The following is a 16,355-nucleotide window of genomic DNA, read 5'->3' as shown; positions in this document are numbered from 1 at the left end:
GAGTCTAAAACCAAGTTTTTTTCCAAATCTCACTTTAAAGCATATAGTTGCAGACTTTGTTATGAGTAGGGATATGAAAAAGATCACAAATGATAAAAGGGTATGGAGAATAGAATTAATAAATAAGTATTATCTTAAATCCCCATGGCTGGGGGTTGGAACTAGATTTCTTTAAGGTCCTTTCCAACTCTAACTATTCTATGATTCATTGATTCTAAATAATGTGTGTATGGAAAGTAGAGGAAGTTTGTGTAAGGTTTTTGGATCTGGTCACTCTTAGGAAGCTAATTGCTAATCACAGGGTAAACTGCTAAGCAGGTTAGCAAACTAAGCTACGACTGCAGACTATAAAAATTAATAGCCGATAGGAAGTGTTGAAGAGCTTAATAGCAGCAAGAGCTGGAGAAGAGCATTCTGAGTAGATCCAGTCCTGCAGTTGCTGAAACGGAACAAGGAGCAAGTGCACAGTGACCTGGCAAATTCTGCTGGGATAATAAATATTTTTATTCTTCCAAGTCATGGGATGATTTCAGAATGCTTCCTAAAGGTTGCTGTCACTAGTGGATTGAGCAGCACTTGGCACAGGCTGAAATTTATTGAAGACAGCTGCAAAGTATTGCACTCTATAAAAAGTGGCTTTAAGCAGCCAAACAGGTTGGATATATGATATAGTTGTGGGGCTGTGCAGGAGAAATGGGAGTAAAATGTGGGTATGTCAGTAAAGATGGTTTGCAAGGAGCAATCAAAATTTAAACGAAAAATTAAAAAGAGTTGCTAACCAAAATTACCAAGTATGTGCTCACTAAAGGTGCATGATACCACAGTTCCACGTGATTATTCAGGTCTAGTTAGCTTTGATAACTGCATCTCAGGTAGATGTCAGGTGTTCTTTAGAAAGGTATAAAAATGATTCTGTTTTCAGTACACAACTCCAAAAGCAGCTCATACTTCTCTTGAATGACAGAAGACTTCAGAGCTGAGAACAGAGTTTGATATTGATTGTACTTTTGCCTGAGAGAGGAAAGTAGCAGAACATATGTGGATACAAAATACTGTAGGTACTGTAGATCAGTCAGCTGCTGCTGCTTTGTAAAACAGAAAGAGAACAGTTAAAGTGAAGCAGTAAGTTGACTTAATGATTCCGAAGATAAGCTATTTGCAAGGTAGTGCTAGTATAACATAGCAGGTTGTGCTTACTTTGGAAATGGAGCTTTTTTTAGGTACAAATTTTATCTTTGGTACTTCTGGCTATTTTATAGAGTTAAAAGAAATCTTTTTTTCTATTTAATGACTGAGATTCAGGGAAATATTCAAATATATATTATTCATATATGTATAAATGAACGAGTATTTGCCTATGGTAAAATTGAATAGAGATTGGTTAATTTTAGAGGCTTTTGAAACTCACTTTCCAGAGTCAATTTTAACTTAAATAGGCATGTTATTGAAGGGAGAAGGAATTTTTCTCATAGCCTTTCAGTGTCACTGTTATATGAGAGGTTTCATGGATGTTAAATGCTGCTTAAAAAAAACCCAAACACCTTTTTAGTCCCAAAATAGGTAACCAAGTTTCCTTTTGTGCCAACAATTGTGTTTTATTTCAATAATGCATCTTTCAGTTCATCTGATAAGTTTCATAGAAATGCAGCAAAAGCTCATTTTAAAAGTTTCATTTGAGAAAAATGAACAGGGGGTTAAAATCAAACATGCTTGACTGTTGAAGTGGCCATTCGGAACATCTTGTTCACTTCTGCAGAGGATGTTGTTCTTTGTTTAGTCAGCCTTTTATTGTTAAAGCTATTCTTAAAGACCGTTGTATCAAAATAATGGCTTTTTTTTTTCCCCCTCACTAAATTATTTGAAGCAATAACTATCAAATTGCAAATGGGAGAAGTTCTGTAACGGATCTTTAAGGCATCACCACAATGCAAATAACAACAGTTTAGCTTGCTGATGCAATTTCTTTCCATTTGAACGATAATTTTCTCATTAGGTTTGTATTACATCTGTATTAAACCTTTATCTTTTAAGAGGCTTAAATTCATATGCTGTTGTTTCTTTTCCCAGATATTTTCCCTTAGTAAGAGACGATAAGAATGAATGGACATATATCAAACACCCCTCCCGGTGGATATGGAAGTTATTTTCCTCAAATGAAGTAAGGTCATGCTTTTGATTTTCCTTTTATGGACAAAAAACTGTTGTATTTTCTTCTTTACGCTTTCATTTCAGTTAGAATTATTATATCCCATTGGAATAATACAAAGGCAGTTTCTGTGAAAGAATGTGTAGTTTCCAAGCCACGTAACCAAACTGGCAGATACCATTGGACTTACCTTGGTCAGTCTGATTAATGTAAGGGTAAATATGTATTACAGAATGGAATCATCTGGAACAGGAAAATTGCTGTAGCCATAACCTATTTACTATTTTACTTGAAGACATCTTTATATACCTGAGGTTTGAGGTTAGCTCTGAGTGGATGCATTTTTATGCATAAAAGATGAGGCTGCCCTTTCCATCTGTGAGAAAATACTCTTTCACAGTAAACACAACTGAGCAACTGTTACCTGAAAGTGCTACCTTGCCCGAGATAAGAGGATTCTCCCTGTATCAGAAGCATGGCGCTAGGCTCATTCACAGCACTAATGAGAATTATCCTAATCTGATGCCAAAGAACATGTGTTCCTGTATGGAGTAGGGCATCTGTGCTGTCAGCTGTTTCTCATATTGTTGTCCCTTTAAAGTGAGTTTGTGTATGATTCATTCTTGTTGTTGTACTAGAAGGAAGTTGGGTTGCTTTTCATGTGTTGTAGGCAATGATAGTCCTTTTGAGTCTTATGAAAAGCAGTTAAAATTGTTAAAAACAATTAACACTTGTGTAGGCAGGGAAAAAAAATCCTACCAAGTCTGTGGCATAGTAGTAATATTAATATATTATTATTATTGTTGTTGTTGTTGTTATTAAGTGATTCTGATTACTTACATTATGGTAGTATCTATGTGTATACCACACCCCCATTGTGCATGATGATGTATTAACGCAACAAAAAAGAGCTCAGAAGAGCTTCCAGCCTAAGTAAACCACATTTCATTATAATCACTGTGCAGAACAAATATCCAGTATCATTATCTCTCTTAGTAATGTTGTAGGTATGTGTACTCTTACATAAGGGGAGGGGTTTTTTTAGTGCCTGTTTCTGTGTGGCAAATACATCTCTTCAGAAGTTAACCAGAAATGTTTTCTTCCAGTGGCTATGGTTCCCCAACATTTGCCCAATCAGAGAGGGAGCAGAATTCAAGAACAAGTGCAAAAGCTCTTTATGGTAAGGCAGCAGTCTTAAAACCTCTAAACTTTTATGTTAAAATTGTTGTTTAAATATTGATTGTGATGTCATGGTGGAAATATTTTATGCATATAAATCTGAAAGTGTATGTACGCATACATGGGTGTGTATGTTATCTAAATTAAAGAACAAAGTGACTTTATTCCTGGTAAAACTAACTAGGCTAGCTAGAAAATGTTTTTATGGCTTACTAAGCAGAGAACTTCCACCTGCTAATTTTTAAGGCAGCAATGTATAAAGCATTTATCAAAAAACTAGGAGTGATTGTATAGCTAAGATACGTACCAGGGAGAAAGCGTTCAGGAGTCTAGCAGTGCTATAGGTTTGATTCATGACTTGTGTCCCCGTCTTGCTTCCCCAATTTTATCCCCTGCTAGCAGAAGAGGGATTTACGTATTATCCTTGTTTTATGCAAGGATTTCATGGAAATCAGATTCGATGTAATGGATTTGGAGTCCTATTTGGTCTGCTATTTTCAATAGACTTTGTGACTGTCAAATGTGATGTTCCTTACAAACGCCTAAATGTTGTTTTGCTTACCTGCTACAAATGCTAGTATTTGTCTTGGCTGTACATGCTACTCTCTAGCCTATAGCCAAATCACTGTTGACACAGAATGTAGTCATGGTCCTTACCAGCCAAATCGCATCGTTTCCTGGTCATCCACCTCCACTGTGAATACATCCTGCTGATAACTGTGCTGGTAATGGAAATAGAAGCAGCAATGAGGCTGAGAGATTTCTGCTGTGTAAATCTGTGCCTGTTGTTAAATGCTCTTTTGAAAGTTAGTACAACTGTTGAGACTGGAAGAACAAGGTTTGCATTGAGAACCCAGTGCTGTGCACGACCCTCTCACACCTCAGCCTGCTCTCCCTTACTGCATCTACAACCTCTCTTGCAGGTTACCAAACTGGAAAGCTCAAAAAGCAGTGGCCAAGAACTTCAACATCCCTAGTTCTCTCTCCTATTTTGGGTGGATTGATGGCTGAGAGTGACTTCAGAGGTTAGGGAAGTGATGGCAGGATGCTTTGTGGCATTAGAGCAGGGTTAACCTTGCCCTTGGAAGGATACCCTACAGGTCTGGAGTTTGGTTACTCATCCATGACCACATGAGAAGAACTTTTTTCTATCAGTTGCCCTGTTGGGTTTCAAATAGCTTTGAAATTCATGAGACTAAAAGCCCACAAAAGAGATTGGAGGTCTCCTAGCTTGGTATCCCGTGAAAAAAGGAGTGGTGTGGAAAAGGTGTTGTGGTTTGGTGGCTGCAGGCATGCTGCTAGAATAGTGTGAAGATCCACTTGTAAAAAAATCAGTAAAGCCAGAAGTAGAAACAATGTGAAACATTTGTCATTAAAAAAGACGTTGCATGTGAATCACTCTAAGTTTATCATTTTTAGTGGTATGCTACAGAAGTCAGGCACTGGACATAGTTCTAAAGGCAGGAACTGTAACTGACAAAAATTCTGAAGCGATCATTTTAAATGGTGATTTCTGCATCCTGTATGGGTTCACTCAACAAACTGATTGCACGTGTTGACAGAAATAGTAGGTGGTAACAGAAACCAGAAAGACACATTGTGAAAAACTCTTAGTAGATTATTTCTTTCAGAGACACTATGAGAATGTTGCCCTTTTGTTTTTCATTTTATATAATCATCATAATAATTTTTCAAGAGTATATGCTTTGAACAGTATGGCAGTATCAAAATGTGCCTTAACCATGTCCTTTAATCTTTAGGGGCTTCTAAAATAATACTTCTCTGAGCTTTTTCATATGAAACATGTGATGGGGTTGTCATGTGTCAGAAAAGATGGGACCAGTGAGTAAATGTGAGATGTGTAATAGTAAACAGTCTTTTACTTCTAAAATGCTTGATTGAATTCAGATACTAATTGAAAATACTTACCATATAACTGCTGTGTGGTTGCTCCTGTAAAATGAATTGTTGATCTTGGTTCACTTCCATTGCTGGTAGATACATCACAAAACTGTAGTTGCACTTGCCAGGAACTGAATGAAGTAGGAGACTCAATTATCCAGGAGCTCTGAGTGAAGATATATTGACACAAATTTTGGAGAGGAATTGCTTCTGGTCTGTTTTGAATGCATAAAGAACTAGACTGTCAGTATTACTAAATGTATGAACTGGAGAAAAGAGGAAAACACCTAAACCTTTCTCAAATTCAGGATACTTTTAATTTTAGCAACCATGTTACCATTCTGCTGCATCCCGTGTGTGTCTTTTCTTCCTTTGTGGTGTGAGGGATTTTTGTGCATGCTGTCCCAAGGGGAGAGGGGTGGGAAGCAGTTGAGTGATACTGGAATTATTAAGATGTGTTAAAAATGCTTACTATAAAATACTTTATTTATAATTAATAACTGAAGTATTTTATTTGAGATCCATGACACTGAAAGCCTATGAAGCAGATTGGAGGCTTCCTGGCTTTCTTATTATAATTCGTTATGTACATGTATATTAAATGTGGGTATTTTGTTTATGTAAATACATAAAGATCATTTATTTAATAGTTTCACTTATATTGGAAAAGACAGATAATTTTATGTTAGAAGTAAAATGGACTGTGGTTTTTTTCTTTGATAAAATGCGACAATGTAATGTTAGCAACAAATTTTGTGCATGACAGACTTCCTTTTTTTGGAAGACTTTTGAATGTCCTTTGGGCTAAAACACCTGTCGAAGGATACCAACAGGTGAAGATGGTACATGGGCTCTGAAATGGCCACTTGGTCTTGAGCTACATTTCTTCCAAGTACAGTAAAGACTGAAAAAAACTTGTTAATAATTTTGTGTGTATCTATATGTATATGTGTGCATGTGTATACACGGACACACAAACCTATATGTCATGGCATGAAGTTTATCTTTTGAGTCCCAGTCTGAGGTGATGCATGACTGTTCAGTTACTTCAGAGATCAGGCAGAAGGTTGGCCACAGTGCCAGTGGGAAAGGAGGCTGGGGTTTTATTGGTGTTACAGACAGTTCGGTTAAAAACTAGACTGGAGCGTAACTGTCTCTGATGTGGTTATCAGAGAGCAAAAGCTTCCTGCAACTGCCTTTTTTCTCTCCTCTGCCAAATAATGCTTTTTTTTTTTTCACTCATTTCCTTCCTGAAATGAACTGTTTTCTATTGGCATGATAAATCTCTCACCGAACTGGGAGGGAAGATGCCTTCTGCACATTCTTATGGGGTTTATTTAATCGTTTGCTTCCTGGTCTATCTGAAATTGGTTGTGGCTCACACTGTCATCTGTTGTTCTAGCAGTGGCTTCTCCATCTGTCTTCTGCAGCTCTGCTTGCTGGGAGACATGCAGCATCAGCCAGAGCCGTGCTGCAGGATTGCCAGCAAGTGACACAGTGTGGAGCAGCCCCATTCCTGAGGAGTAGCGAGCTAGTGGTTTGCTCAAAACTGTCAGATTATTGTATGGCATGGAATTGAAAATGTTGCTAAAATTGTCTTCACACTGCATCAGAAAGGACTAGGTGTTTCAGACATTGTGTTTATACTCTCATGGCTATGATTAGGTGCTAGCAGTGAAATTGCTTGTGTATTTTTGCATTGGTCGAATATTTCATTCAGAAGAACTGCAGTGTAATAAATTCAAGGAAACCACAAGCAAATCATAGACTAAGTAAATGAGTCCATTAAAAGAAGCCATCCATGTAACATGCTTCTATTATTTGATACTCTTAATTAAATTGACAGTTGCTTACCAAACAGTACGCTTCCTTTGATAGCTGGTTCCCACATGGCCACTGAGAAGCTTGTGGCATAAATCTATGAAAGTGATAGTGTTTGCTCCTCTGAAAATTTGTTTTGAACTTAAGTTTTGATCTTTCTCCCTGGATGCGTAGGTCATATCTCCTGCACTTTGCTCTCAGTCGAGAGTTGAGTTTTTCCAGCTGCTGCAATACACTTTTAAGGGGTTGTCAGCGATCAGTCCAATGCAAACCACAAATACATGATAGTAAACTAAGTATTGGGCTTTTCTGCTTGATGATGTGGGGTAATAATTTATACTGTTACTCCAGGATTCTTAGGACAGTTTGTGAGGGAGACTCTTAATCCATGTCCACATGGATTGCCGTCAGATTTCAGAGCTTTGTCTCTTTGTACACTGTGTAGACATTTTTCAATTTGGCTATGGAAGGAGAAGATGGAATCCACCATTACCTTTCTTCGTGTTATTATAACTGTAGTACTGATAACATTTATTACATCTGGCCTATACAACTATTTGTAAGACATTAGTGGGAGTCTATGCATCGAGATTCCTCATTTTCTGTTTTAGGGTTTTAGGAACTGAAAATTTGTTGTGCTTAAAGGTATCATAGCCCTAACCAACACCACCATTCTTCAGGTCATCTTTTAAGGCCCAGCCTGAGATATTTTTGCTTCTGATAAGAATTTTCTCTAGCTAAATAAATCATTACATTTCTCCTCCTGCGATACATTTCTCTTTGTAGTCTTCTGGACAGTGGCACAGACACAGGCTACAGTCCAGTTTATTAAGCAGCTTTCTGATTTGCCAGAATCCTGCACTCTCTTCCAGTTGGAGAGATAGGACTCTAACTTTGGTTCTATTCATAGCTCTGCCTCAAGAACCTTGGGCAACGCTGGTGGTTTGTTGTTTTGTTGTTTTTTTTTTTCCAGAAACTGTGGAATTGTTACCTTTCCAAAGTATGAAACAGTCCTTCACAGAAAGAACTGGGGAGAGCACATAGTGTAGTGAAGGCAAGGAAGAATATGAGCAAAGGCAATCTTGAATCCTGTTTGTCTGTGTCATGTACTGTCTAGTAGTATTTTTGACTTGGCTAAAAGTCTTTGTCTTTATGATGTTTTGGATGCTTCCAAATAGAGCATGAAATCAGTACCGTTTAACATCTTGAAACCAGAAATATGGTCCACTCCTGATGATTGGTGAATTCAATAATAAGTTCACAAAGACACAAATAGCAGTAGCATATCAGACAGTGGGAAGAGTATTAGTTTCTGCGGATCGATGTTCCTGTTCCTTTGAAAGGGTTAGTAGCTAGTAGATCTTTCAGCCAGGACCTAGGAGTGAAATGTTGTGCTGCTTTTAAGTTTATTGCCTTGCATTGTGAGAGATTTTATTTTGCTCGAATTCCTCTGAGTTGCATTTGATATAATTGTGATTAAGAATTTAACTTAAGTGCCTTGTGCCATGATCCTTTTTGTTTTTTTTTTTTTTTCTTTTTTTCTTTATCAGAAGGAAAATATGTTAGGTAAATTGTGTGCAGTGTATCAGCAGGGTTTGTGCTAACTGCAGTATTAAGCCTGCACTGTATTTTACATGTGGGATGTAAGAGCTGCAGTAAACAGAGTAAATAGAAAAAAACCCAAACAAACCAAACAATAATTTTGATAGTTGAATTCATCCTTTGATAGTTTTATAAATCCTATCTGGAAGTCTCTGTTGCAGAATTTCGCTTTACCTTCAATAACTCTCTTCACACATGAAGGGACCCATGAGAGGCTGAGATTGACTGGGAGGATTAGGAGAGTGAAATGGAGCATACAAAATTATATACATTTTTTTTTCAGTGTCAGGGGTTGACCCCAGCCAGCAACTAAGGACCTACCCAGTTGTTTGTTCATTCCCCCTGGCTCCTCCCTGCAGCAGGATAGGGGAGAGAATCGGAAAAGTAAAAGCAAGAAAAACTGATAGATCAAGATAAACAAGTGAAGGAAAGAGGGGGGAGGAAAAATACCTGAAAAATACTCACCACCTCCATAAGCAGACCCATACCCAGACAGTCTCTGAGCAAGACTACCTGCCAATTTTATTGCTGAGCATGACACTATACAGTATGGAATATCCCTGTGGTCAGTTGGAGTCAGCTGTCCTAGCTATGTACCATCCCAGCCTCTTGGGCACCTCTAGCCTACTCACTGGGGTGACAGAGTGAGAAATAGAGAAGGCCTTGGCAATGTTCAGCAACAACTAAAACATCCCTGTGTTATCAACACTGTTTTGGTCACAAATCACATACCATACAGGTTGCTGTGAAGAAAATTAACTCCATCCCAGACAGACCCAGTCCGTTCAGTAAATGTGCAAATTCTGTTGCTCATTTTCAGTACTAGGGTGTGAGTTACTTGCATTTGAAGATTGTTATAAGTCTAGAGGCATTTTTTAGGGTTTCTGTAAAAGCAGTCAGATTAATATTGATGAATAATAATCAACCTCTTTGGTATGTGAAAGAGTTAAGGAGATAAAAGCTATATTTCCAGAAGAATGGCAATGGGCAACTCTGTAGGAAAGAAGAAAAATAAGGAGCTATATGTGAATTAAAAAGACTGTGAGAGTATTATGCTCAGATATATCTGACTTGGAAATGGAAATGCGGAGGTGTTGTAGGAAGAAGCAGCAGACTCTTGTGTCATCAGGGTAGAGAAGGATGCAGAACAGATTTACAGGCTTATATCAGTTTTAATTCTTCCTTTGTGTTATGCTCATGTTGTCATGGTGGGAGTTCATTGCAATTTATGCAAGGTAGCCAAGAAAACCATCTCTCAGGGAGCCTGGGTGATTAGCAGCTGGGTTAATCCTGTATGGGTGTCCTGGTTTCAGCTGTAATAGTTATTTTTCTCCTTTTTAGTAGCTGGTGCAGCGCTGTGTTTTGCCTTCAGTCTGAGAACAATGCTGATAACATACCAATGTTTTAGTTGTTGCTGAGCAGCGCTTACCCTGATCAAGGACTTTTCAGTCTCTCATGTTCTGCCAGTGAGGAGGGGCACAGGAAGCTGGGAGGAAGCAGAGACAGGACACCTGATCTAAACTGGCCAAAGGGGTATTCCATATCACAGCACGTCATGCCCAGTATAGAAACTTGGGGGAGTTAGCTGGAAGGCGCAGATCGCTGCTCGGGTCAGGCTGGGTATCAGCTGGTGGGTGGTGAGCAGTTGTGTTGTGCATCACTTGTGTTTATTGTTTGATTTTTTTTTTCCTTCCCTTTTTAGTTTTATGTTGTCTCCCCTTGTTATTTCTCTTATCATTATTAGTGATAGTAGTAGTACTATATTGTACTTTAATTATTAATCTGTTCTTATCTCAACCCTTGGGATTTACATTCTTTCAACTCTCCTCCCATCCTGCTCAGAGGAGGGAAGGGAGGATGAGCCAGTGGTTGCGTGGTGCTGAGTTACTGGCTGGGGCTAAGCCATGACAATAGGAAAGGAGACCCGCTTTCTACCTATTGAATTGTAAAAGAGTTGAAAAACAAAGGTTGAGGAAAAACCATTCCAGAAGCAGTGAAAGGATTTTGCTTTATGCTAGGGTACTTATTAGAAGATGCATTTTGAAGGGTAATTTCAGGATGGAGCAGTTACCCATAGTATCTACCTCTACCAGTGTTGACAGCATTCATAGCTGCTGTAGGCTACTTCTTAGCTCATACAAAATTACATTGCTGCTCAGTGCTGCAGTAACTTTTAAGAGCCTGTGAGGTACCCACTCTCTTTTAGGTCGGATCTGTAACTGCAACAAGATTGGAAGCCTCACCAGTTTTAGCTTGCATGCTTCAGTGTGATGTTTAGATTGCATCACTTGGACTCCCAGAAAATGGAGTCTCCAAGTCTGCGTAAGTGACATACATTACCTGGTGTTTTTAGGTTGAATAGCCTATAAGATAAAAAGAAAGTGGTCAATGCCCCAAGCCCATCAGTGTTTAAGAGGCATTTGGACAATGCCCTAACAACATGCTTTAACTTACGGTCAGCACTGAAGTGGGCAGGCAGTTGTACTAGGTAGTTACAGGTCCCTTCCAACTGAAATATTCTATTATAAGTTATAACTTGGATCTCCAGCAGGTTTTAATAAGCATTCTATCTACATTAAAGAAATAAATAGGTAAATAGGAATTGTTGCTAAATTCGGTATGGACTGTTGTTGTGGTGGTCATACTTTTTGTTTATTACACAAATACAGATTGACTTTTGCCAATTGAAAATTGTATTGAAGTTCTTGTTACTATTCTGCTGTAATTAAGAATGCAGAACTCGAGGGGCACTCCTTGGCTCACTAGTATAGGCAATCACGGATTTTATTAGCATTCAGAAAGCTCCGTTTCTTATATAAACGCTATTGTTCTCAATATGACAGTGTGTTGGAAACCTTGCCATCATGTCTTGTGAGTGTTGTGCTGCTCTGTGGAAGAGGATATGTTAATCAGTGCTACGAATGTTTTGTATATCCTGTTTTAACACAGGATATATGTGAAGCAGAGCAGGGAGTCTCTTGCAAAACTTACTTTCTGCTTTTTAATTCCTTTGGAGCCTTTACATATGCCAGGATTTATTTGTTTATTTAAAACAACTCCAACTGTTTTTGTTCGCAAGATTTATAAATCTTACAGTGTATATAAAATTTCTTATCCTTGTTAATTCAATACAGTTAAAAACTATTTTTGTTCACTGGAAAGAATATGGTAACAGTCAAAACTGAGTATCTGATGCATTGTTAATTAAAGCAAGTGACTTTTTTTTATAGCATATAGTTTTTCTTACTGGACAGCATTTAACTGTCATTTGCAGTCTATAACAGAAGACTGTTAACTGATGCCCTTGGAGATGCAAATAATTCTATGGGATTAAACTAGATACTGCTTTCTAATTCCCTTGTTTTGTTAGGAACAGATGGACTTTACTTCTTCAGATCATCATCCAAACAAAAAAAGAAAGGTAGCAAATCAGACAGTACTGCTTTAATGCTTTACTGGGGTGTGCATGTGTGTGTGTCTGTATTGTGGTTAAAAAGAAAATCAACTAAATAAGTACTTAAAGTAAATGCTGCAAAAGCAGAAATACTAGTACAGGAGCAGGATGGGTCTTCTGCATGAGCAGTGTATTTCATCATGGGAGGGGGACTTCAAGCCAAGTGAGGTATTTCACCAGCTGTGGGGTCTTTCATGAAAGTCGCCAAGAAGAGATAATAGTGTGATTACATAAGGTGACACATACACAAGTGTCACAAGTGACATCTGAAAATGAGGGCGCTGTCAGCACCTGAAATTCCTGTATGAGAGAACCTTGGTCACAGAAGAGACTTTTACAGTGTAGCTTTTATATGTTCTCACTGCAGATTCCTGTACATCACAGATCATGTGCTTGGTAGTAGTTAGCATTTTATTTTGCAAAAAGTTACTTAGCAGTCCTGTCAACAGAATTGCTCATTTTTATTTTTCCTCCAAGTATTCCAAGTATGATGAAATTGATATATTTTCTATGTATGGCAGGTATTTTCCTTTGAACAAAATCAAACTGCCTATTTCACTTGAAGATCAGAAATTAAGTTATTTCATGAAATGGAGAGAAAAGAATTGGCTGCTTGCAGAGTTTCTTTGGACCTTTCTTGGCCATGTCATTCAGCGACTTTCTTCCTTAGATAAAGCTCCTGGTGTTCTAGATCAGGCACTTCAGTGGTTGTAGTGAAAAAAGAGAAAAACCTTCCAAATGTTGCATTCAGATTTTTTCTTATTATTTTTTTTTTTTTTCTAACATTGAAAGGTTTTCTTCAATATTCATCTAAATTTGGTATATTGCGTTTTGGGTGTGTGTTGTGTCTTCATCTTGCCTTTTTTCTTCCTTCCTCTCCTGATTTAATATTAAATAGGTTAATATTAATCTATTGTATAAAGTAAAAGGCACATGATGTTTCTGATTTTGCAGCATTGTGTCTTTTTAGCTGAGATATTTGGTGTGTATTTCTCTCCCTCTGTTTTGTTTAATTCCTTTGTATGCATATTTCTACATTAGTAATTCATCAACTTGAACAGTTTAGGAAAAAATAAAGGATCTGGTTCATGTGTGGCTTTGTTGCTTTGTAGATTTAACAGAATTATATGTATATTAGAAAATACTTTTGCTTTCAAGTGCATTTATGCAAATACAGTAAGCCTGATGCTAGTTAGCATATTGCTGCCGAAGTGGTAAGCCAGTGATTTCAGTAATCAGGCTTCCCAATGAAGCGCTTTCAGTCAGAACATTGCTCCCCTCCGGTGTCCTGACTCACTGTGATGAGATAACTGGCTTTTGTTTGCACCCATCGGCTCTCTGTTAATACGTTGATGTAAGTATGATCCTTGTGCTGGAATATGTGGAGGTGGAGGGTTTTTTTCTGTCAAATACAGAAATTAACAACAACTCATCTTCCGTTTTCAGCTATACAACTAGTCTTAAGTATCTCTGAGAAATATTCAAAACAGCAGGATAAGAAGTTGAATGAATAATTATTCTTTCTTTTTCTCCCATCTCTAGAACAAAGAAAGAATTATGCACGAGACAGTGCCAGCAGCATATCCGAAACTTCCCAGTATCATGTAGAGGTGAGATGATGAATGCTATACCAATTATAGCTTTCAGTTATTTTTGCCTACATGTTTTTTGAGGATATGTATGCTTGAAGGCATATACATCTCCCAAAATACCCTGCCAGCCCGAGGTCACTTCAGAATAGATTACATTGAAATGTCTCAAATTCTATAGCTTTGCCATAATGAGCTGAAATTTTTGTGTAGAAATATGTAAGCAGATTTGTGTGTAGTTTGGCAAATGGACAGGACTTCTCAATGGGATATCAGTTCAACGTGTTATGCTGCCCTGTCTCTGAACCTGGCTTGTTGCAAGCTTGAGGCAGAGCTGTTGGCTGTTGGCAAGGCACACTGGAAGATATTTAAAATGAATGCTTTAATCAGTTATAATCAGCAGAGGTGACAACATTCAGAAAGAGCTGAGCATTAACCCCTAGAAGCCCAAGTTTGTCTACTACGTAGTAGTTAAATATATTCTGCCTGTAAAGATTCTTCTCCAACATGAAGTGCAAAGTATGTTACTTCCTATCTTAAGCCGCTTTGCAGAAGTACTGCATGCTGCTGGCATATTTTATTCAGGAGTAGATATATTTAAAATATTCAGCAAAGTAATCCTGGGTGCCCATATGTAGCCTGTTAAGCACTTTTGGATGCAGTGCTTCATTCTGTAGTCTTACTTTGGCACAAACTTTCTCCCACTGCTGTCAGACCACTATCATGGGTTAAGCCAAGTCTTTCAGATACCATAGGTTGGGGTTTTTTTCTGTGTTTTAAATTGGATGTAAATTATGAAATCATATGCAGAAGAGTCTTAATTTCAAGTGCTTCTATCCTATGATCAGCTTGCAAATGAATAGTTGTGTTGCTTCTAATTGTCTATTTTTCTTTGGTTTCTCCATAACGGTTTTGGTACTGTACTGGCATAAAAATTAGTACTTGTATTTGGAATCTTAGCATTCCTGTGTGAGCAGCCAGTAGACAGTTTGTTTCACTTTACAACTTAATACTTTGATTATATGCAGCTCCTGTCTGTCGTTACTAAGTGCTGTTATCCTGTAATAGAAGACAGTACAATTAATTCTTCTTTGTGTTCTTTAAGTTCTTTAGAAAATAAGTGTGCAGGCATATATTAAAATTGGTTCAGTTTGAATGAGTGTAACCAGGTCTTCAGTAAGAATGTGGAGCTGGATTTATGCCTGGATATAATGAAATAGTTCTATGGGTTTTCTTGCATGGTTGGCATATTGAAGGAGAAATTGTCAAAACCATAATGACAGGCAAGCTAGTTGAGGTGATGTCTGTGAGTTGGTATTCAATTTCTAGACCCTTAATTGAATCTGGAGAATATTCCAAGTTGATGGTGAGCACAAGTAGTTAGCACACTACATTTTTGCTGTGGTCCGCATAAAAGAAGCGTCTAGCCTGTCCATAAGGTATCCCAGTAAGATGTAAGCCCATCATGATTGCCATTGGCATGCTAGCTGGTAGCTCTGGAAGAGATGAGGACACTCCCGGTTGGGGTGGTGATGGAGGTACACAGGCAGTGTGTTTCCGGAAAGCTTCTGCTGAGGCTTCCTGGATTCAGCTTGCCAAGAGGGGCAGGTTTTCACTTCTCAAGGAAGCTAATTAAATGCTTAGGGTTTAATTCTAGCATTGCTGTGTGAAAGATGTCAGAATATGCCTTCAAGTCTAACCACTTGCTGTGGTGAGGAAATGACAGAGGATGACAAACAGTAAGTTACAAAAATCAGTTGACTTCCAATGACATTATGGACTAAACAACCTCTCTTACAGCTTATTGGTGGGATCTGTCATATACAAAGGCACTTTTATTCATGAATAATTTGCATTGCTATTTCCTGGCAATTTGAGTACTGACACTGCCAAGCAGTGGGGAAAATTACAATTATGTTTTTTAAATGTACATCCCATTCACTAGCACTTGACTACCTTTGTTCTGGACCGAAAAGAGGCAATGATTACAGTGGATGATGGAATAAGGAAGCTGAAATTGCTGGATGCCAAAGGCAAAGTGTGGACTCAAGATATGATTCTTCAAGTGGATGACAAAGCTGTCAGTTTGGTGGACTTGGAATCAAAGGTAAGATCTGTGAGTGGCAGTCTCATTTTCAGAGAGAGAGTAAAAAAGGAAACGGGCAGAAAAATGCTTTATGTGAGATTCGGTATTTTAATTAGCTTATTATCACTTTCTCCTTTTAACTCTTGCAGCTTTTCTGAGATCAGGACACGGTATAGTAAGGTGGTGTTTAGTGTTTGTTTTTTCTTTTCTCTTCTGGCAGAATGAACTGGAGAATTTTCCTTTAAGCACAATTCAACATTGCCAAGCCGTGATGAATGCATGCAATTACAATTCAATTCTTGCATTGGTATGTAAAGAACCAACCCAAAGCAAGCCTGATTTGCATCTTTTCCAGTGTGATGAGATTAAGGTAAGATAGTAATGGAGATCTGCTATGACTTACTCAAATAGAGGAAATTTTGTGAATTAGCAAGTACAGTGGATAGAATCAAATGAGCTGATTCTTAGAAAATAATTCTGTTCTTTTTTTCTTACAAATATGCTTTACGTTTAATGCACTTAACGTTATCCACACTACTTACAGTATGTTCGTAAATGTAGTGCAGTATTGTCTTG

At 38.0% G+C, this 16,355-nt stretch overlaps 1 protein-coding gene across 1 annotated transcript in view; it reads left to right on the top strand.

Annotated features, from left to right (window-relative positions):
• The first annotated feature begins 2,071 nt into the window (after positions 1–2,071).
• The window catches only part of EPS8 (epidermal growth factor receptor pathway substrate 8), a 53,341-nt gene continuing 39,057 nt past the window's right edge, over positions 2,072–16,355 (top strand). The window contains exons 1-5 of the mRNA XM_010017151.1: positions 2,072–2,158; positions 3,253–3,326; positions 13,647–13,714; positions 15,639–15,800; positions 16,000–16,149. Of these exons, the coding sequence (XP_010015453.1) occupies positions 2,097–2,158; positions 3,253–3,326; positions 13,647–13,714; positions 15,639–15,800; positions 16,000–16,149 (516 nt within the window). The 5' untranslated portion in view covers positions 2,072–2,096. The remainder of the gene's footprint in view (positions 2,159–3,252; positions 3,327–13,646; positions 13,715–15,638; positions 15,801–15,999; positions 16,150–16,355) is intronic.

The sequence above is a fragment of the Nestor notabilis genome, unplaced genomic scaffold, assembly GCF_000696875.1.
Source record: "Nestor notabilis isolate BGI_N333 unplaced genomic scaffold, ASM69687v1 scaffold4286, whole genome shotgun sequence".
NCBI classification, from domain to species: domain Eukaryota; kingdom Metazoa; phylum Chordata; class Aves; order Psittaciformes; family Psittacidae; genus Nestor; species Nestor notabilis.
The sequence above is the reverse complement of the archived record's forward strand: the minus strand, read 5'-3'. Positions and strand labels throughout refer to the sequence as shown.